General features: G+C 43.0%; 1 protein-coding gene across 4 annotated transcripts in view; it reads right to left on the bottom strand.

Moving 5' to 3' along the window:
- The window catches only part of CRIM1 (cysteine rich transmembrane BMP regulator 1 (chordin-like)), a 161,881-nt gene that overhangs the window by 73,877 nt on the left and 64,158 nt on the right, over window positions 1-23,846 (bottom strand). For all 4 annotated transcript variants that reach the window (XM_004686299.2, XM_012727506.1, XM_012727508.1 and 1 more), the window contains exons 3-4: window positions 11,933-12,175; window positions 10,788-10,908 (exon numbers count right to left, since the gene is read on the bottom strand). In XM_004686299.2, coding sequence (XP_004686356.1) covers window positions 10,788-10,908; window positions 11,933-12,175 — 364 coding nt within the window. The remainder of the gene's footprint in view (window positions 1-10,787; window positions 10,909-11,932; window positions 12,176-23,846) is intronic.

Raw genomic sequence — 23,846 nt, forward strand, 5'->3', positions numbered from 1 at the left:
GATGGCATCTTTGCAAGCCTTGCAATGGGGGTGGAAAGAACTCCAAGTTGTCATGAATTCCATTTTCTTGAATCATAAAGATAAGGGAGGTTAGTGCTACACTAGTGTGTTTTAAGCTATGACACATTAAAATGTTCTTTCCTCTTTCTCCATCTGGTGAACTCTGATTCTTTCTTAAAGAGTCAGCTCAACAGTCAAATCAATCTGTTTTTAAATTAGTATCAGTATTTCTTTGCTCTGTGAATTTGTTTTTACACAACTTCTAAAGCATGCAGCACTTTGTACACAATAACTTCTACGTTTATGTGTTTGTTTATACCTTCCATCTGGCTCCTTGACATGGATGACTATGCCTTATTCTTGCCAGGCAGTGCAATGTCCAGCACATAGTAGACACTCAAAATATTTTTTCCCTGAACAGACTAGAAAAACAATAGGGTGTTGATGTTAAGTCTATAGATTAACAATCATTACAAGCACTTGTTGAATACTTGCCTTGCTAGACACTGACACTGAAAAGAAATATGTAAGGCGCATCTTCGCCCTCAGAGAGTTCACAATCTAATGTCTAGGAAGCACCCCAGAATCTCACAGAAGCTACCCCAAACTATTACCATCAAAGCAAGCATATCAACTCAAAAGAGCCACTGCTTGTGACTTCTTTCTTTTCAATCAGAAGGAAAGTAGGAGAGGCGAGTTTAAAATGCACTTGTCTCTGCAATACAGTCACAACAGACTGGCATCAAGTCCAAGAGAAACTGCTGTCTCCATCTCCAGGGCTGCAGCTAAACTGAATATCTACTTGGCAAACAGAACCCGGAACCCCTTGCAAATGCTGTCTACACAATGGGAGTCCTATAACTAACATGCAATGCAAAGGTGCAAATGGAGTGTAAACTATACTCCACTTTCTATATTTTGGGTTGCTTTTTGCTACTTCCAGAGAGGTAGGGTTTTAACATTTTAGATGTGCTTGTTTAGCTACATAAATAACTTCAAAAATACTTCACAGTACTGTCTGGAGCGGTTCTGCTGCTCGTCTGTGTTATGGGGACAAAGAGGGTAGGTGGGGAAACCGTCTGAGGGGTACAGTCATGCACTCTGAATACTGCTTTCCCACTACTGGAAGTCCTGTGGAATTCCGGAGTCCCCTGCTTTGTGGGCATCAGAGGGGCTCTGTGCGCCATGAGACTGGAGTCTGGTGCTGGGCAACCCTGCTCAGACCAAACCGCAAACCGCTGAGTGTGAGCTTGAGCTTTAGCTCAGGAATGAAATAAATGCAGACACAGGCCAGATACTACTCAGATTCATAGTGGACCGCAAAAGGCATCGGGCACCAGGACAGACAGTGCAGCAAACACACCTGAAGCGAATTACTGACAAGCTGAAGACTCCAAGGAGGGGAAAGCTGTCTCGAGTGGGCACGCACGCACTTCTAAAGAAGCATACTTTTTGCAGTCTGGGGAGAAGTCCAATAACAACATGGAATTCCTACAATTATTTTGTTTTAAAAACATCAGAGTTTAATATAGACACTGGCTTTTTTTAGTTATGAGTTGACTTGCTCTTTTGGGCCAAAAATGACTGTGACAGAGGGCAACAGAATAGATGTTCTTTTCTTAGTTGAGAATGAAGGGCCTCGAATCCTCAAATATATTTCCTTTTTTTTTTTTGCATATGTTTAAAAACAGAGCAAACCCTACCAAGATAGCATGTCAAGAGTCAGGAATGTTTTCAATTTGCACTGTGTTAATACATATTTAACATATTGTATGACTTAATTTTATTTTCCGCCATGTCAGCTGAATAAATTTCCCAATTTAAAGGGAACCACTAAAAAAGTTCTGGATTAGAGAAATCTATATACTAACAGTAATTTTGAAACACCCTAAACTGTTATTAAGTGTCATCGTCTTTAAAACAATGTCTTTGGAACAGATGGACGGGGCAATTAATTACAAGGTTCTTAGTCTGATAGAGTCCTTTGGAAAATGTGTATCAGGGCCACTGCCACTGGTTAACCTGAGTAGGCCTGATACAAGGAGCTTAATTACTGAGCAAAATGGTAAAGCACAAGGATCTAAAACAAAATTATCTGAGGAGCTGAAGAGCTTAACACTGTCTCAAAGAAGAACCGAGCAACACTCCTGAGCCTCGAGTCTGGTGCATGAGCCTGTCCGTTCCAAGGCACCTGCATGAACTTTCTGGCTTTGGCATATCCGTGAAAGGCTGATGCATTTTGTGTTGAGTCTTGTCTTCCACGATACTGACCCTTTCACCTATGCCTACAACCTCCCTCCCCACATCCAATGCCCCTCTAATGACATTAATCAACAGAAGGACAGGCTAGGGCATAAAAGCTGGGTGAGGAGCTCTGGACAGCTCAATCACACAGATGTCAATACATTAGCAAACAGATGCTCAATATGGTCACGCCAAGACTATTACTCAGAAGTGAACAGAGCATGGAGCAGATATGTAGGAAAATAGACCAGAGCTGTCAGTAAGAACTGTATGTGCATGTATTTTGAGCTCCTTGATTTCTTAGTTTGGATTCAAAACTGGCACTATTATAGATCTTAATAAATTCATTTTTCATTATTTGGCAGAAAGACTATTTACTGATTGATTCCTTTCTGTGTGTGTGTGTGTGTGTGTGTGTGTGTGTGTTTCTGTGTGGTGAGAGAGGCAGACAGACATACATACCTTATTCCCTAACTGTTTACAACTTTTTGGTTGTAACTGTTTACAACTTTTTGGTGCTACTTGAAAAGTGCTAACTTCCCTCAAGCCTGGACCACATCACAATTCTCACCCACCATACCCCACACCAAACTCAGTGCCTTCTGTCTTCCATGAGGTCCTTAATGGGGTTTCACTATTTAACTGAGCATTTTCATATCTGCACCTCATTCTCACTCACTGTAACTATGTGGCTCAAACTAATTTTGATTTTACTCAAGTACTCTAAAGGGAAGGGACAACTTGCCAAAGATTCCATTCTGCTTGCCTCATCTGGAGTGAGTCAGTTTCAGGCTATGAATTATGGATCCCCAGAAAGCTCCTTTCCTAAATATCTGCATCTATTCACAAGAAGCAGTGTGCTAGCTATTATTATAATGCACTATCGCACCGCAAGATGATTTTCTTGAGATCACAAAGAAACCAGGATTAAGGTAATGGAAATTAGTATTCCAGATGCTCAGTGGGAAGCAAAGGAACATGATTATCAACAAGTTACAGTGAAAGCAAAGGAAACTCAGGACCTTTGTTCTGGTCATGGGCTACGCATACATATGATGCATCATCTAGACACATTAGGGTTAGCCTGCTTCTCTTACTTATTTCTCTTCATGGTGTCAAAGATTGGGAGCTGACAAGGTAGAAGTGGAAAATCATTGTCTGGGGTCATTTTCTTACAGGAGAAAAATAAAACAAGTTCAACCAGAGAAAAAGGAACTTAATTTAGTAGATCTTCAAAAAGATACATAGAAATAGTCCCAGCATAAAGTTAGGAACAGAAAATCTAAAACGGTTCAATGAAAACAAATTTCTGCATGTGTACACACAGTGCAAGATACAGAAAAATGCAGTCACAACATGGAGACGTTAGACAGAGGCAGCACCAGGGCAGACAGATAAGAGAAAGAAGCCCAGGGTAAGGCGGGCAGCAGTGGTTGTGGAGTCCCAAGGACACGTGTGGGTCTGGGACCAGTGAGCAGCCCGCTCAGGTTAATGACAGTGAGTATCAAGGCATGAAGATGCTGTTCACCTCACTTGCCCCAGCCCCCAACACTGCTTTCCACCCTCCCACGCCCCCACCCCACAAGCAAGGCTGCAAGCAGAGATACCAACATTCTATTAAAGTAGTTTAAAATTGCTATCTTATGGATTCAGTCTTAGACCAAATGTGTTTTGTTCCTGCAACATAAGGGACTACCAGTTACAGGTATTTTAAACATGTAACTACCACTATTCCACCAGCCACTGGCCAATCCAATCTGTTTGTTGGATTTTCACCTAGCTTTCACAATGCAATCAGTTCTGATTACACTGGTTCACATCATTTAGCTAATGATTTGCTTATTTCATTTGTCTTTGTGTTAAGCTACTTAGGAAATTCTTTAAGTAATCACAATTCTTTGATGACTTCCTTGTCTTCCTATGATGCATACCATGTATCTCTCCCTTTATCTCTGAGCCCTGGAATTCTCTGAATTTTTCTTCTCCTTCTCAGGGCTTTCACCAGCAGCTTGATGCTGCTGAAGAGTTATGGGAAAATAAAAGAATCCAGTTTACTTTTGAGATCCACTCCATTCCTTTCTCAGGTATGACAACAGATGCAGACGATCTGCGAGGCAGAGACAGGCTTCCGTACTCCTCACACCAGGTGAGATCTCTGCCTGCAGGGCCCCAGGTGAGGGGTGTAGTGGTGCTTGCTCACTACTAAGGGTGTGCACAGACGTGCCCATTTGCTCACAAACTACAACAGCAAAGGGAAGCAGGATATGGGACATTAGGCCTCCAAATCCTCGGGGGGGCGGGCTGGGAGTGAGCCCAGGTGATGGCACAGTGCTGCCCAGGGGTTATAACCTGCCCACAGCCAGCTCTGCCACGCACGCATGGTCCAGCTCACAGTGTTCCACGTCTGAGATGGGAGAACCTCACAGCTTGCTTCAAGGGCCGAGCTGCATCACTCAGGCCCATCTGCATTTCCATTGGGGCTGGGTTAGAATCCAGTGTTTGACAGTCTATGAAATTTTGGTGAAAACCAAAGCAGCATATTAGGAGACAACCTAAATTTTTAAAAAAATTACTGTGGGCTAGGGAAGAAAAGCTAAAAATGCTTCTAAATCTTGATATAAAAATAAAATAGGATTTTTCAGAACAATGTCTCAGAAAGGAAAAGATATAAATGTTCCAGATACAGGTTCTGGAAGAGAATTAGACTCCTCAGTCAGAGTCTGGAGCCAAGGGGAGCTTGGGAACCTGGCTTGCTGCACTGTATACAACCTAGGACAAACCCAATCTTAAGATTTTGCACATTATGAATAACAAAGATTTATTTCCACCTCAAAATAACCCTATGGATTTTTCTCAAGACTGTGCAGGGATGCATACTTATGGAGAAACACTGATAACAGAATGTCTCAGAAGAGAAAGTTTGGTCTATATCTCGTTAAAATAAATTTAGAATGAGTGACAATAAAAGCCATTAAATTCATTAACCTTTTTTATGAAAATAGCTACACAGGAAGTCAAACGTACAAGGGTACTGAAACACTTGTTTGCCTTATGGTGAGCGTGAGTTAGGGTATCACTGCTCGAGAGGTGACAAGTAAGCCTACAGTCCAGAGGCTGGTGAAGAGTTACAGAGGCCAGATGAAGACTCCAACATCAGGCACACAGACCGCAGAGAACAGGGGCAGGGTGTGACGGGGACACTGTCTTCCTACGGAACAGCACACCTGGGCTCAAGTCTGGGTTGGCTGCCAGGAGAATGTGGGTGCAGGGGCCTACAGTGGCTGAGCACCCAATTCTCCCAGCCGTTCCACAGTCAGCCACCGCAAAGGAAAATCTCATACCCCTTATGAAGTTGTGTGCATGTGTCTGCTTTTAAAAGTGACCTAACCTCACCAGGACACCTTGTGGCATCCAAAAATGTCATTCCCTATTGTACGAGAGAAAAATCTCGTTTATTTAGGTAGTCACCACATTCCTGAAGGAGTGGAGTTAAAAATAATGGCCTAAAGCTAGTGGGACTCAGAGTCCCTAAATCACGTGACTATTCCCAGGTGGCCTGCCGACTGGCAAGTGAAGAGAGAAGCGTGAAAGCAGCTGCTGAAGGGAAGCAGCCTAACCCCAACGGCTGCCTGAATTAGACCTGAGGACCCTGTGCCATGGGGCCCCCAAAGAGCAGGAGTCTCTGGGAAAAGGTCACTTGGCTAATGCTCCAATTTCTACCCTCAAACTTGAAATCTACAGGGCCCCACTTCGGTTACAATGGGGGTTAGAATGGCCACAGAGTCTTTGTAGCTGCCCCTATTGAGAGCTGGAAATCTACTCCCTAACCTCTGAATCAGGGCTCAGTCTGCTTTGACCAACAGACTGTGGTAGAAGCGATGACTTCGAAGTTGGGCTTCTTAGTTTGGTCTACAAAGGCAGTTTTCTTTTCTTGTTCCTGCGGTCATGTTAAGAAGCCCAGGAGGGAAGAGGCCATTCCAATCTCTCAGCTGAGTTTCCAGCAAGTGAATAAGCAACCAGCCCCAGAAAACCTGCCAGCAGATGACCAGCACACCACCAGTTACCTTGGAGCAAATAATGTCTGCTGTTTTCAGTGACTGCTTTTGGGGGTGGCTTGTTACACAACAGTGAGGAACTGAAACATATGTATATTGCATTAATATCTACTATGCTGCTATGAATAAATGTGTTGGTGAGAAATGCATATTCATGGATATGTTTCTTGGACTTGACAACAAGAAAATACTGTCACCTAAACATTACAGTGCAAAGAATATAACAGGGCTCTGAATCAAAGAAGCTGAGTGAAGACTTGGATCTTGTCCTTTGAACCAGGGAATGTTTTGTGATCTCGCATCCATCACTTAACTCTCTCCACGTCTGTTTTCTTTTCTATAAATTCTTCATGGAATCAGAATGATGATTAAATGAGAACAACAGATGTGAAAATGCTCTGTAAGCAGAAAGGCACGTTACACATTTAAACTGTCATTGTCACCATTACCTCCATTTTACAGACTGTTTTCCTTGCTTGCAAAGACATCATTTGGACCAGTACTTGTGAGCATCTGACTGACGATCTTCTGTCACAGGTTTCCTTTCACATGAGGCATTTGCATGCGCACACACACACACGTGCACAAAGCACTTTCCAGACTGTCAGGTGTCACAAGCACCATCTGGTCTCCTTTCACCTTTCTGTCACCATGTAGTGTTTCCGGGGGCAGTGTAAGGCCCAGAACCACTAATTCTCATCCCTTTTCTGGTCTCTCCTGGATAGTAATGATGAGCTGCCATGTGGCTCACATCATATCCCAGTGCCAAGAAAAGAGAAAAGGATGAAACTAACTGGAAGGATGCTTGGAAATCTAAACCAAGCTGAGGGAAGAAGAACAATGGTTGAAATTAATTGTCACATATAAGACTGATACCAAACAGGATGTAGTTTGGGAGGGGAAAACAGAAGTGGGTCATTAACAAGGCCCAGAGACCCAGCTAAAAGGAATAAGCTACACTGAGGGCAGAAAATCAAAAGGTGCTGTGGAAAACCAGTACTGATCAGAGAGAAAAGTGGGGAGACATTTTTAAGCATGATAAGAACATTTCAGAGGGCAGTGGCTGCCACCCGTAAAGGGCCTAACTTGCATTTGATGAGTGAACGAACTGAAACAGACAATTCAAAAAGAAAATTCTCATGTTAGGCAAGGAGTCATAGACACTGGTCCTTAGAGACCTGAACAGGCAAAATGGTCCAGCTGGGAATGGCCATTCCACCTGGGAGCAGGTGAAGGAGGGAGCACTTCATTCTTAAAAAGATGGGAGTAGACATGGAGAAGCGGCCCAAAAACTCCTTTTCTGTTCTACGGAAATATAATACATCCTAGTACTTTAGGCAAATCTTTCTGCTAATATTTCACAGATTTCACCCTATTTTGTTCTAACTGTAAAGGATTTTTCCTCTGAATTTGCCATGTAATCAAATTGGATCACAAAGGCCCCAAGTTTTTAACAAATATACAGGTAAATATACAGGTAAAGATCACTTACAATAGGATGGCACATATTCTAAACTTTATACCCAATGACCACACTCTTAAAGAGAACTATGAATATGGGTCATGCATAGAATAAAATTATAAAGTCTAATTTTTCTCTTAAAATACTATCATTATAACTGCATAGTAAGCACTCTTCATTTTATTTTCATTTTTAAATGATTACTGGGTTTGAAAGTCTCTTGTCAAAGTATGACCTGCCTATCCCAGTTAATATGCTCAATTGGGCAGAAAAGGATTAAGTCGGTCATTGTCTGAGCCTATTCTGCATTTACTGACTCATTCAGTAATAATGCTTATACACAGAGGAAAAGAAAGAAGACATGATTCCTGACTTCCAGAAATGTCCTTTGGTTGGTGAGACAAGACTTTATGCATGTAACAGTTAAATAACAATGCCAGGAAGTATATGACTAATGGGTAACATGGAGTAGGATATGCTGGGAGTTGGTAGAGGGTGGGACAGGAGTCTGCTGAAACACTAACAGCTCATGATTAAAGTGGAGTTTAACTGGAGTCCTGCAGGATGAACAATAATAGAAACGGTGGAAAGGAAAGCCAAAGCCATCGCTACTGTGCGAGGTGAGCTGGGTACCTGAATGGAGGATTTCTACAGTATAGTAAATTGGGTCATAAAGAAGAGAAAGTAAGTAAAATTTCAAGGGTTTTAAAGACAGACAAGGGGGGGACTATTGCTATGCCAACACGGAAGTCGGTCATCATGGCTCAAAAGGGGCCCACTTGCTCCTCCAGCCATCCATACAATAAATGTAGGTTGGCAGAGCACATCAAGTCCTGTCCTAGGTACCAGAGGCTGTGAAACACTCCCTTTCCATAAGAATCACAAAGTAGGAGCAACTGACAAAAAGGAAAGAATAAAACCCACGATTTTAAGGTATGTGAAAAGTACCGCGACACGGGACACAGGGGAGCCCCTGAGTCACTCTTAGAGGCTGAAGCTGAGATCACTTCAAAGAGAAAGAAATGTAGTCCTGAGAGGGGTGGGAGGCATCCGGGGAAGAGGCATGAGAACAGGAGAGGGACGGGGTGCAGGTGGAACGAGGGCGCAAGCTGAAGGGGCGGAGGGTGAGTGTGGGTCACCGACTACCTGAAGCACAGGAAACCGAAGAGCGGTGAGAACTCATGCCTTCCCTGCAAATGATTTACAGTGGGCTTCCGAATGCCTCAATCTCTGGGCCGTCAGTTTCTTCACGAGAGGCACAGGTAACTGGCCACTCTTTAGTGTCAGTTACGTTGAGACCACAAGCCCCCCTGAGGTTCACGTTTACAAAACTTAAGACGCCTGGGGGTGAAATGAAGGCAAGACTTGAGCCCCCTTCCCCATCTAATGCTTCTTCTTGTAAACATCCTTGGCAGGTGAGCGTCCAGATGGAAAGAATCTCCCCCGTTCCAGGGAGCGCAGGCTACCTCAGGAAGCAGCCTGACTCATTACTGCGCATCACCAGTCCTGAGAAACTTTCCCCCTGAGATTAAGTATGTTGTCCTGTAGCTTCTACCCATTTTGACCCCCAGAGTGACTGAGAAATAGCCTTCAGGACTTCCTACATACAGATGGTGCTTGCAAGAGTGAGCTGAGAATTGGCCCTTTTCCTCATTGAAAGTACTTGTCAATTAACAAGTGGCTTAGTTTTGATTAATTAGGTTCTCAGATATAATATGTCACCTTCCTCTTCATGAAGACCTTGAAGGGACATCTGTTCGTAATGCCCCATTTTTCTCCTCTACTGATTAGTACCACCGTATGTTCGCACAATACTTCACTCCTTTTCAAACATTGTTACATAAATCATCACACCATAATGTTGTAAGAAGGTGCTGCGCCACTGAGTTATCTTCACAAAAATCTTTTTATCTGTTTTATGACACAGTCTAATGGATAGATCAAGTTGTGAAAATGTGTCTGAGAAACCTAGGGTTTCTGAATAGGACAAAGGCTGCGAGAAGCCAAAGAACTAACATACTTTAAAAGACAGAAAAAATAATTATCAGAACAAACTCAATGTCTACACTCCACCTATGAGTCAATAACTGATAACTAACCTTAACTATGTGCTACACTGATTCCTATCTTAACACACCATTTGTCTAATCACAACTATTCATGCAGGAAATACAGAGGCTAAGTGCCTGGCAGTGGGGTTGAGAAAGAGGAGGTGAGAAACGGAGAGAGATAAGGCATGGTTCCAACTCTAGATATTCAATGTAGAGCAAAGGCTGAAAGAAATGAGATGATTTGGTTGCCAGGGAGAGATGTGGGAGAGTCTGTGGCAGAAAAGAGCAGAGGGAAGACCAGAAAGTAAACCTCTTAATTCCAAGCAAAGTCTCGTCTCAAGTAGGGTACCCCAGGCCAACTCTGAAGCTATAAAGAAGCCTCGCCCAGGACCAGGAGACCCTGACATTCTGGAGTAAGCCTGGTCCCACAGGGCTGAGTGGATGTCTTGCTACTCCAACCAAAGTGCCAGCAGCTATGACCTCCGCCAAGCCCAAGAGATGGGACTTGGTTCTACCCCCAAAAAGTCTAGAAGAACTTATGCTCCCCTTTGCCCCAGGAAATAACAGGTCTGGACAGATGTGTGACTGCAAATGGCCAGGATGTCCGCATGCAGCTTCGTTCCACTGTTCAAGCTGCTGAAGCGCCGCTAAGATTCACTGCTGGGAATCAAATGCCTGCTATGGATGGGTACCCCAGTGACTCCCTGGCCATCCACTGAGGAAGCCTGTGTAGTTCACAGCCTACAAAAAAGCACAGGCACCCCAACCTGAAGAATCTGTAAGGATCAGTAGTGATTTAACCTGATGACACCAGGCTTGGTGCCGAGGAACATGTATTAGCACCAAGTCATAGTGAAGGTCAGTGACTTCTCCAGAGAAGCGGGAGTACATCTGGTTTCCCTAACGCTTGGGGAAACAAACGGGGTGCCTGGACACAAGACTTGATAAAGCCTGACAAATGGATGACAAACCAACCTTGTGGGCAGGGTGCAGCAACCATCCGCGGTGAGCCTGACTTGAGTTTCGTAGCTGTCCAGGGGGCACACGGCCTGCTGCACGGAGGGGCACTCCACGGTGCTGCAGTCCACACTGAAAACTGAAGCGGAGACAGAGGCACTGTTTACTATCACATTGACTTGCATTGTGAGCTTCCCAAATCAAACACTGTTCTTGAGTAATTTCTGCTTCTTCCTTGCTACTCAGACTCTGCCCCAGTACTATTACTTTTATTTCAGACAAGTTAAAGAGCTGGAGTGATGTTCAAACCTGTGCAAGACACCTTAGAAGTCAGATGAAGACAGAGCGCGAGAAAGCACAGTGGGTCCAGGCATGGTTCTGGTCAGCCAGAGGCATTTCTGAGAGAACAGCCCAGAGATGGAAATGGGATTATTTTGCTTCAAGCGTTTATCTAGTGGTTACATAATATCTGACCAACGGTTAGAAACTGGCAAAGAGGCAAACACTACAGTCTAGGCCTAGTCACAGACCAGATTAGAAATGCCACCACAGGAACAAGGATGTTAGAAATGATACGAAGCAAGAAAGAGCTAGGACAAGACAAATCAAATGTGGGAAAGAAGATGAGTCAACAGTCGAAGGTGACTCAGCACATGCTGTGACGCCCAGGGAACGATGGCGGGGAGCTGGGAGAGAAAGACAGGGGCTGGGTGCTGCACCACAGACGGCTAGCATCTCGGTGCACGTATTTATCAAAAGTAACTTTGTTCAATGCATAATGATTAACTGCAATACTTTAGAGTGACTGATACAAGGACACCATCATAATGTCCTCGATGAACAAACTGATGAGGGCTGTAACTTGCTGGGAGGGAAGGCAGAAGATGCCCTGAGTGCCACAGACCCACCCCCCTCATCAAGCGTACTTTGAAGGAAAAAGAAAAATGGTATGAGAGTCAGACACAGTTCCTCCCTGAAGGCACTTAATCCACCAGTGGGCTGCCATTCTGGTTCTCTGCCTAGATGGGCCAGAAGACAGACAGCTGCTAGCCCAAGGCGGCAGGCTGGCGGGGCACAGACAGGGCGCCCGTCTTCATGTGGAAGGAGGGTCAGGCAGCTCCTGGGGCTCGCGGCCTCTGGTGCACAGATGAGCTCGTGCGTACCTGGTTTGCACTCATAGAGGTCACAGCACTCTCCCGGCTTCCCTGAGGCTTTGGACACTAGTATGTTCAGGAATCCCCGCTGGCACACTTTGCGCAGGCAGCCTGCAGGGTCGCACACGCAGCGGCTGGGCAAGGGGCAGCACTCCCCAGGGGGGGCATAGCCCTCGATCAGAACCGAATCTTCGGGGCAACGCGGAGAGAACTGGACTTCACAGCGGGCCTTGGAGCAATCTGGCTTCTCTTCTAAATGGGAGAGAAAGAATTTAGCATATGCCCCGGGGCAGTGTGGGTGCTTCCCTCAGAAGTACTGCTGACTAGCAGGGGGAGGCAGACCAAGAAAATGGATAAAAACCCTCAAACTGGGCTCACCAGGAACAGCTCCCCCAAGATGAGCTTGCGGCATCAAGCCTGAGCCTGAATTACCTTGCACAACTTCCCTCTCTCTCTTGCGTGGACAAGCAGCATACAGTGCATTGACCCAAATGAAGGCAGGCAAAGGGGAGAGGTCTACATGACATGGAAAATCCAGCACTTAAGTCTATGACTAACCAAAAAGACATCTCAATTTACAAAGTGCTCAAGGGCTGCTCTTTGCAGACTGTATGTTTAAACACTAAGACCAATGCACAACTAAATCATGGCTACTTCATGGGCTGGAGACAATGTACATGACAGTCAACATGAATGAACTGACCTCCAAGATTGAATTTTCAGAAGATGATGTTTTAGATCATGTGACTCCATGGTATGGCAACTCAGCAAGATGGCTAATGAGCCAAATACCCAGGTAACTTCCCTAAATGACACCTGGTATGTTTCCGTCTCTAGCAGAGATTCACTAATGTACTTCATTTGCCTTTCTCTATTGTTATACACTGACTGACCTTTGTATACTTTAATTTTAGGGATAGAAAATAATGAATCAAGATGGGTAATTTCCACAGATCTTAGGCCGGGTATCAAAGCTCTAGTTTCTAGAGTTCTGGGCTAACGTAGTGCCTTGGTTTTAAGAAGACCTATGCCATCACAATGTCCTTGATGAACAGACTGAGATGAACCCACAGCACCTCCCAATCCATGACCTTTGGTGATGGGCGAGTTGGGAAAATGACGCATATAGTGATATAGTATTATAACACCTTTCCATCATGTCTTTCCTAAATAAAGCCCAACCACAAATGATAACACAGTTAGACCCCAGAGGTCACCTTAATTGAGCCCAAGAATTCAAAAGTCATCTGCCTAAGGTCGGCTGTACAATTAACTGAAAAATACAGGCAAGCTTGCTTTCTCTTCACTTGGCTCTTGTATTACAAGATTTATTTCCAAAACCAAGTCTGTACCTTAGGTCACTTTCTACCTTCTTTGCTGGGCCTTTCCTTTCTCCCACGATCTTCCTTCCCTAGCCATGCCTTGTCTAATCAAAATGTGGTACGTGAGAACTTACAGGCTTGGTCATAACAGCGACACTGAGAAGCTGATGCTGAATGAAGATGGGAAGGAGCAGGGTGGATGAGCCAGGGAGGGACTTGCAAGAACCACATTCTAGAAGTACAGCCTTCCTATTTCACAGGCAGACCAAGAGGCCAGTGTGGCTCAGCAGGATACAGGGGAACCCAGGTATCCTACTGTTATATCACAACCCCCAGGAACTGCCAGCAGAAGGAACGAGCTTAAGAGGAATTCCATCCGTGGAGCCCCATCAGTGTGGGCAGCGCAAATCAAAGAGATAAGAAAGGGGACTTGAAGTGGACTCAGCAGACAGTGTTTCTGGCAAACACAAACCCACTGTCTTGTAACTAATAAAACCTCTGTGACTTTAATTGCAAGTAGACTTAATTCCTGATTGAGTGCAATGCTTAACTTATTCCATCTCACATTCTACTAAATACTTACTCAGTAAAGTATGTGATACATATAATCAGTCTTTTCAAGCGTGTGCTTCAAGAGAACATTTAAACCCAATTAAGAGATTTTCCTAGTTATTCTGCTCTGTATGAAATTTTTAAGCAGCTCCACCACTGTCACCTATTGTAGTATTTTGTAGGTCAAGTCTTCAGAGATTTACTTACTCCTCAGGCACCAAGACTAACGGGTCGGGGCTACCACAGGCACTGCTTAAACCATAACTAAATCAGAGTTCAAAGAGATGTAAGAATGTTAAAAATGAGGGTTATATCTTATTAAATGCTTTTTCAACTTTTCTCACGTGATCATACTGGCTTGGCCATTAATTTGTTAGTATCATCAATCAGCAGATTCTAAACCACTTTTCTTTTAGAATAAACCTGATTTTTAAAGATCCTGTTAGCAAGCTAACAAAGCAACAAGTGCTACTTTGTAGCATTAAAATTTCTAAATTTATAAGCCTAGAGCTTTGTGTAGTATATGCTGGGCCTTATCCTGTCTTTATTTCAGAGTTACAGGAGCTGTGCAGCATTCTACCTCTTCTTCTCCTATGAAACAGTTTAAACACCTCAGGAGCCCTCTATTCTGATGCCTGCACGCAACTACCCAGGAAACTAAACTCAGTGTATCTCCTTACAGGAAGATGGGGCAGATTTCCCAGTCTGGCAGCTGGAGTATGTGCATGTCCTTACTCATTTAGATTTATTTTCTTTTTTGTAGTTTATGTGTCCATGAGATCAGTTAAGTCTTGAAATATCTTCCTTGGTAGGTTATTACTGTTTTTTCATCTACTGGTTTTATATAGTGTTTATTTTACTTCTATTAGTTTTAAAAATGCAAATAGTTATAACTAAGTTTTATGTTAGCCACATAATGCTTCCTTTGTATTATAATATCTGACGTGTAATGACCTCAATGGAACTCATTTCCACATTATCTATAATTCAACTTTGATTTCCTCTTTAAAGATGTTTTAGAACAGTGCTATTAAATTCCTGTATAGTAGTTACTCTTGGCTTTCCTTCTGATTTTAATTTATGGTTTTCCCCCTTGCTGCCAGAGAATGTGATCTGTACAGTTTTCTACTTCTGTTAATTTTTCAGGTTTACGTTTTTTTCTGGCATGCACATTTGTGTATGTGGCCTTTGGCCAACTTTAAATATTTGAGTTTTTGAAATGAGAATGTATTGTTTGTAGGTTGCAAACTTGCAAGCTTCTTTATTACAGAAATTCATATTCACCTGTATCTTAGCTTATTTATGATTTCTAAGAAAATTATAAAATCTTCCCACCACAAACCAGCAACTTCTTGTATTTCTAACAGCTTTTACTATAATTTCTCAAGTTGGTGTTGTTAACCTCATGACTAGCAGGCATAAAGATGGCTGGTAAGTTGTAAAATCATGTTTTCAACGAATTTAGATTTCTAAGAACTGTATTTTTTTTTTTTTTGGTGATTGTTAACATTCTTAACTTTATTCTTTTCTTATTTGCACCCTCTACTCATCTTGCAACACATTACCTAGAATCCTTTCTCATCCAACATCCTGTCTTCCTCCAACTGGTCATCAGCACAGTCACTTAAACCTGGCTGATTACCATAGCATTAGGAATTGTTTTCCCATTGTCTTCACTTTCAGCCTGTTTCTAAATAATTCTTGCAGTACTTTTCATTTATTTATCTATGACTTTATTCTATCTTCTATGGAGACAAGAAAGAAAATGCCAGTCACATGATGCATTTATCAGATAGAAGGCTTTTCTTACAGCAACTGATTTATTATATATTAGAAAAGAAGCCTCTCCTAATTCCCTATGCTTGTCTAACAACGCTATAAATAATACTTAAAGTTAATTAACAAGTTTTTCAGTTTGGTTGCCCTGGAAACACTTGCAATGGGCATCTAAAAACACAGAGACACCAAAAAGTGCCCCAGATATAAAACCAAAGTAACGCAATCACTTGCAACAGAGGTAATTAAGGAGAAACAAGCTGGTTTCATCACATTAATAATCTTTAAGAGGATACCCCTTAAAACACTGACAGGGTCACCCAGTGTTGAAGTGATTTCATAATAAAAATGGAAAGTCTGCACCAGCCCTGGGCATGCTGGCCTGTGAGGCCGCATCCCAGCTTGTTCACAACCACCTCCTGGTCCTGTGTCAACAGGCAAAGTGCGGTCATGACCTGCAAGCAGCCAGCACGTTCAGGGGTCTTTGTTTAAAAGCTCATCTTAGTCACACCAGAGCCAAATGATAAACTTCTAGTAGATGAGGAGAGAAATTATGTTGCCAGATCCTCATTACCCCTACTTAATCCTGGACAGCCCTACACATCTAAAACTGAAGTTTTCTTCCTTCTTAGAAGTCTCCTAAAATGGTGACTTAAAAATAACAGCCGAGACGCTGTGCATTTATGAATGGAAAACAGGCAGCACCAAATGGACCAAGAAAACCCGGCTCACCAGCTACGAAGTGAATGCTGCTGGGCACGCTGCCCTCTCTGAAGTCTGCTGTGGCTCACTCTCATCCCCTGCCACTCGTGCACTCCCACGCACACACGCCTACTCCATTCTGAGACAATGCCTGCGAGTTCCAGCTACAGAGATCAGCCAAGGAATCCCAAATTTGGATTTAACTTGCCATCACAGAATTGAATACACAGAGCAAAGAGAAGAGTGGGGTGACTTTGTTTCCTCTATCCCTCACTCTGGAATCTAAAGTCCCTCGGAGTAGCGACGGCACTACTCTGGAGGTTCAGCTACTGGTGCTCCTGGGAGACAAATCTGCTTATGGCACCATCTGAGATGCAATCTATGAAGTCCTCTCCAATCCCTCTTTCACTCATTCATTCAACAAATATTTACTGAATCACTTCCATGTGCCAGGGGTCCCAGGGCTTAGCATAAATATAACAAAGTCCTTGCCTTCCTGAATTTACAATTCCAAGGAGAGAGACAATAAACAAAGAGCTACACAGCATAATAACGCAGCTGTGATAAATGCTCCAAGGCAGGCTCAGCAGCAGGGATGCAGTAGCCGGAGGGCACAGGCAGGTGTCCCTGGGGGACAAGGCACCTGCACGGAGACCTAACCCTGACCAAGAGCGCAGCTGCCAAGCCAGTGGCAGGACAAGATGCCCAATTTTCAGGAAAACAGCAAGAAGAGAGGCCGTGAGGTGAGAACTACCTTACTCTCAATCCGCAAGTGTAACTCACGTAGTAAGTCTACACTAGTATAATTCATGGTAAACATACCAATAAAAACTGACAAGAAAAATACTTTGATGGATGTTTCTTATGAGGACTGAATGCTCACAAACATGCTAGAGAAATGAAAGCGATCTCTGCTCACTGGGCACCTTATCCAAGGGAGGCACCAGGCCTCTGTTAGTTCTCACACTCCTTCGCTCTCTTGTCTGAAGGAGATGACACCTTCCATACCGCTTGACAGACGAGAAAGACTCAGAGAGACTAAGAAATTTGGGCAAGACGCAAAGCAAATTCAAGAGTCTTTAGAACCCACAACTTCCCACAGTTGGCTCCATCCAACAATAAAAGCCACGTCAGCTTTCCTAGCCGGCTGCCTACCGGCTACTTGCTTTCTCAAACACCGACGGGGAAAGCAGTTTGCAGACACACGCGGGTTCAGAGTCTGTGCGGCGTCCTCGTGCTCACCAGCCCCTTCTGTTTGGCCAAACTCCCTACTTCATTTGCTTCTTGGTCTTAAAGATAATGAGATAAAAGAAGAGCATTCTGTAGCTGGCGTTATTTTCCTCTGAAAACGTCTATTAGAAACGCAATACATAAGTCATCCCTACAGTTTCTACTTAGAGACTGACTCCTTTAAAGTTACACTGTGAATTCTTTTCATTCACATTCCATGATTTTATCATAACCTTTTTTGGCAAGCTTCTCAGTGAAGACTTGTTCCGTACAATCATAACCCCGAGGGGAAAAATTAGGCTTGTTGATACAGTCCCAGAAATATTTCCTATTTCAGTGTGCTCAGGAACACCAGCTGCACTTTCCCAGCACTGTTACCCTACAATTAGGATTCAGCAGTGATAGTACCTGCACAAGACCTATTCTCAGTGCTCTGAAGATGCCACATTAAACTGCTTTCAAATAAATAAAGTTTGTTTGCATCACAATAGAATATAAAGGCAAACGTTAATGAAAAAAATTAAATGATCTGTAAGACTGCACATGTGCTACTTTTAGTATTTTTAACTCAGGTCGCACACTGGGATCACATAAGCTTTTTACAATACCACTGTCTGGATCCCACCTCAAAAATCAATTAAATCACAATTTTGGAGGGAGGTGCCCGGGAATTAGTATTTGTTTCATTAGCCCCCTGGGTGATTCTTTTGTGTGATTAAGCCTGAGAATCACTGTGTTATTCCTGCAAGCAACTGAGAACCTTTACAATGGCGCCTAGAGCTTTGCCAAGGGCATGTTCAAACATTTGGGCAAACTGCGGCTGGCCAGATGCCAAAGAGGCACTGCGTGCCCCAGAGCTCTGCCTGCCAGCAGCTGGTGCAAGCTGTACACTGAGCCCACCAGGCCTCCTCCGGTAGGCTCCTGGACCACCCAACTTTTCTACATAGGATGTTACTGAATTAGGTTGAAATGCTGCTTTATGTTAGACCTCCACTTACTCAAGTGTGGTCCCTGGACCAGTGGCAGCAACATCACTTGGGAGCTTATTAGAACTGTAGAGACTTAGATGCCCCAAGCTATAACTAGAATAGCTAGTGAACTAGAATGAAGTGAACTAGAATGCAGTTTAGTAAGATTTCCAGGTGATTCAGATGTACTATGTGAGATGAACTGCTCTAGAAAGATTCTCAAACAAGAGGTCTGTAGATAAGTAAATCAGATTGGCATCTCCTGAGGTCTTACTAGAAATGCACCCTCTTAAGACTTAGAATCAGAAATACAAGGTGGAGGCTAGAAATGTTTGAACAAGCCCTCCAGATGATTCTCATCTGTATTATAATTTGAAAACTTGAGTCCCCTGGAGAACTTCAAAAATCCAGAAGCTCAATCAATGTACATGCCAGACCAATTAAATCAGAATTATTGGAGGACACACTGTCAATGTTTTTCTAAAGACCCCCAGGTGACCCCAAAGTACAGACAACTTGATCCCTTGTTCTCAGTATCCACTCTCCAATCATCCATACTCTCATAATAGAAGTTGCTTTAATTCTTAAGATCTGAACCTATGGATTCTGAATCTTGTTGGAAGGACTCAGAGCTTCTTGAGGGGGAGTGGAAAAAGCAGAGAAAGTTTTCAGGACCAGTCTCTAGTAGTAGGTAGTGGGGTGGAAGGAGTGGGAGAATCAGAATCCAAAACTGGCCTGTGTGCTTCCTACTGAAATTTAAATCATAGCTCATGGAAGCCTATTAGAATTCTGAGTCCAGAAATATTTTATATCATGAGCTGCTAATTCATACCAGGAACATGAATTCAATTTATTCCCAGAGGGATTTGTCAATCAAGTTGTTACATTTACATAGTCATGCACAGTAACGTATTTTCAAAATGTAACAATGAATTGATTTTTTTAAAATATGGTGATAAAATAAGGCCTAAAGTTGGTTTGTAAAATGTGTATGAAAGACTGATACTAAAAGACTCACTTCACTTAGTAAATGATAGCTTTCTTTGAATACTTCATCCCACTTGTCAGAAAAACAAACCCACAAAAAAGTAATGAAAATGATCAACAAATGGGACAAATGACTAATGAGGAAAACTTAAATGGACCAAATCTATAAAGGCAGTTCAGCAACATCTTAAGAGGAATCTTCATAACAGCTTGAAAATGTCACAGAGGCATAAACATTAGAAATGAAGAACTCCCTGGGGTGGTGTTTAAATGGAAGGTGACATCCATTACAGGGCTCAAGAAAGCCTCTGTGTAGCTGATTCTGTGACTTTGGGTGTTGTCACTTTCCTCTAAAGAGGAAGAGAAGCTGCAACATGGTTCTTCCTCGGTGCGATCATAAATGTGAACAAATACAGTAAGATGTCAGCTCTTAAAAGGAGTGAGAATGACGGGCCTGGGGTCCCTCCTCTGCGCAGTGAGGAGCTGGCCTGTGGGGAGGTGTCCCTTCCACAGACGGGCCAGAGTTCTGGGATCCCTGCCTCATAATCTGGGTCCCTGCTCATTCAAGTAAGATCAACACATGATGTCTTAAGCAAGAAACAGTTATTTTTTAAAAAGTTCCAGGATTATAGTACTATAGTTTGAGAGGAGTATAGCAGAAAATGTAATTTTAGTGTGATTTACAAAAACAAGAAACAGTATTGTCAGTAATTCTGCAGAAAATTCCAGAGCCTTAAAGGTGGTGTGAGGATTTCAAAAGTCTTTAGAAGGACTCCAGGGAATATTATGCACTGGCCTGAGTCTTCAGGTTTCCGGATGTGACTACACTCGTGTGTTTAAGAAGAAAAAGATGAACATGAGGACATGAGCGGCATGAATGAACAGACGGGTGCTGAGGCTGCTGGCACTCTGCTTTCTTTGCTGACAAGAGGGTCAGCAAATAAAGAGCAGATGATTAACTGTTCAACTAGTAGTTCTCATGAGAGAATGTGGACTGTGACTAAAATACAGAGTAGATTCTGCAGGGGAAAGTGGCTAGCTTTCTTTTCTTCCTCTTCCTCCCTTCTTTCTTACTTGTTTCACTGAAAAATATAATTGATTTGGACCATCTCTCATTTAACAGAGGTTCACTAAAGCTGCTTTTTACTTTTTCTTATGTGGGATTCACCACAGTAACTGGTTTACTAAAGATCTGACGGAAAGAATGGTGTTCAAATCTTGGCTCCTCTATAACTAGCTGTGTGATTTTAGATAAGTTTCTTGACATCTCTGATGATATCTCCTCAGAGTTAGATGAGATGATTTATACTGAAAGAAGGCTGGCACATGTAAGTGAAAAAGTGATCATAGTAGCTCATCATCTTCATCACTGTCATGGTTTATGAGGAAAAGTCTATGGTTTGGACTCAGACTTCAGAACTCACAGCTGTTAAATTGGGCATAAGAATATTTATCTACAAAACTGTTTTGGAGACTAGAATATAGAAAAGTTCTCTTTACATTACACATATAAGCTACATTACATAAATAAAGAATCTTCCATGTGTTTTCTTTGTCCGTGTTTATGCTCATATACACGTACAGGGCAGTCTTAGACCCTCATGTTTGTGCACTTCTCTGTTTTAAACTTAATGTCCAGAGCACAGATGTGACCATTAAACATTCGCTACTAATGTTAAAGGCCTCGCTGATTATGTAACACATGGAACATTTCCCCATACATACACACAGCACATCTCACTGTGCCACAGTTTCAGTCACGCGTTGTTTCTCATCACCTTCCATCACTTTCTTTATTAAATCCTCCAAAAAGATGGTTCTTTTTGAAAGATCTCTGTGCTCTCTGGGTAGAAGCAAAGTGGTGGGTCGCCTTCTACTTACACTATGTTTAGTTTCCCCTGAATCTTCCCTGGCTAGTTCTGCAGTTCAGATGCATTTGTGGGCCTGCTTACAGGGACCAGTTGTCAAGGTGGCATGCAGGTAATGAGTGCCCCTCCAAACAACGCGGACCCCCTCCACGAGGACCTTCCTGGTGAGGAAGTGCTTCTCACCAGGGCCTCCCAGAACCACTCCTTCCCTTCCCTCCACTTGCCTCTGCTGCCCTCTCCACCCTCTGACTACTGTTTGAGGCTCCAGCTCCCTAATCAGCCTTGCACGGGGGGCAAGTCCCTGAAAGGGCCCCACAGTTTCTATGCTGTCTTTGTATTCTTTGTGTACCCACGGCGTAAACCCTCATCCACCACAACTGCCAGGAGGGCACCAGGAGACTGCAAGTATGTGAGCTGCAGCTGAGCAAAGGGATGTGTTTACTTTCCACCCTGAACTACAACTTGACCTGCAGCAAAAACAAAAATACTGCTATGTGTATTTTTTCCCAGAAATGATAATTATAGTACTCCAAACATTTTTCAAACCTCCACTACCAAAATGGCAAAGGCATTTGAACAAATAATTTATTAAATCAGAATTTATATTTTTAGTAGTCCTTACATGGAAATTCTACTGTTTTCCTCCATATTCATCTTGTCTTAAAACCCTTTTCCAGGGCAAGGAGGGGCTCAGCCTGCTAGGCTGGAAGTTACTGTTCTCCCTATTCAGTGCAGTCAACATTGTGTTATATCCCTTTTTTCTACTTCAGAAATACTCATGACTTTCAAATCACAGTTTGTACACAGGAAAATACAAAGGCACTTCTGTTTTTGTATATGGCTGATAAAATGCCTGAACCAGAGCTTCAGAAGGTCAGATCAGTTCCTGGTACCAAACACAGGAGGTTCAGTACTTAGAGCATCATGTGAATCCAGTATTTTTACTCCTTAGAAGAGGAAGCTTCTTTACCATATTCCCTACTCGAGCCTCTCCTAGCCAACAGTTTCCAAGACCCATCAGGAAAGGCCACTGTAGCTGACACTTGGATTCCCCAGTACTCTTTAGACCACTGGCTCTTAAATGTGCAAGAGGGCTTTTTAACACTTACTGCTGAACCGCCCCTCCTTGAGTTGCTGATTTAGTTGGTGTAAGCCCCTCCTTGAGTTGCTGATTTAGTTGGTGTAACGTGGGAATGTGCATTTCTAACAAGCTCACACGTTATTGATGCTGCTCTTTCAGACTAGCTGTCTGAAAAGATTAACTCCTGTAAACTGCATTCCTCTTGCTTTTGTTAGGAAAAGAAGCTTCTCCCTGTCTCTCTCCACAGGCATGCAGACAGGTGGAGAGTGGGCAGGCAGAGAGAGGACAAGTGCCAGGGCTGGCCGTACGTGTCAGAGAAGAGTGACATGTTTAATGAACGTGATGGACCTGAGAGACCTATGTCCCAGCCATTCTCATCCTCGAGTATGTTAACTAGTAACCTGCATGGCAATACCACCTCAGACCTGAAAGAGGACTCAGAGGAGCATAGGAGAACTGGAACAGCGTTCAGGTCTACATCAGATGACAAGGGGAGGCTGGGGCTGCTGCCCAAGTGAGCGCTGTGCCTAGTATCGGGGCTGCAAATGCTTCAGAGACAGTGACAATGTATTTCCAAATACGACAAAGGACACAATAATTCTATAAGTCAAACCAGAAAGAAGTAAAGTAGAAAAGTTGTTGCTGATGAAGCAGTTCTCACACAACACCCCAATGGTTGGGGTATTTGTGGTAATTTCAAATGACAGCATCATGAAATTCAACTTTTCATGTGTTAGGGGAACCAGGCTACACCAGGTTGACAGGGGCCTAAGCTCCTTTTGTTTTTTCACTCCTCAATACCAACCATTTGGCTCTAATCCATAGCATATTCCAACTAGTGAGAGAAGAGAAAAAGGGAGATGAGGACACAACTAATGTAAAAAGTTACACTGCTGTTGCTGTTGCTGGCCTGTGGCCAGGGCTTCTTTACATGGTCACACCTATGTGAGAGGGAGTCTAGGAGAGGTAGTTTTTGCTCTAGGTGGCCATAGCTGCAGCTAAAACATTTCAGAATTACAGAAGAGCCAGCCACATGAACACTGGGACAACCAGTCACCTCTCCAGTAATTTTTTAAATTAACCACATAAACAAGAGAAGTATATAGTCCTTTGAAAAAGTAAAGTATTCTGAAGAACCATCTGAACAATACTCAAACAGGCAAAAACGTGCTTCTTACCAAAGGTCTGCGTCTATGTGTTCAAGGTACCTGGAAGATATTTGTCAACTCCAAAAATATTTAATAATCGGCTACTATGCAAGAAATACTAGATAAGTTATCTATTTTAATAAGGGAATATAGAAAACTCTTAACTACTGAAACTACATTTTCCATATATGTAAACATTATGCAAAAAGCCTGGGCTTCTTTTGAAAGTTTTTTTTTTTAACTCAGAAAATTCAACAAATGAAAAAAAAAGATGGATTGGAGATTTGAA

The sequence above is a fragment of the Condylura cristata genome, unplaced genomic scaffold (assembly GCF_000260355.1).
Source record: "Condylura cristata isolate star-nosed mole 26May11 unplaced genomic scaffold, ConCri1.0 scaffold00020, whole genome shotgun sequence".
Classification (NCBI taxonomy): Eukaryota; Metazoa; Chordata; class Mammalia; order Eulipotyphla; family Talpidae; genus Condylura; species Condylura cristata.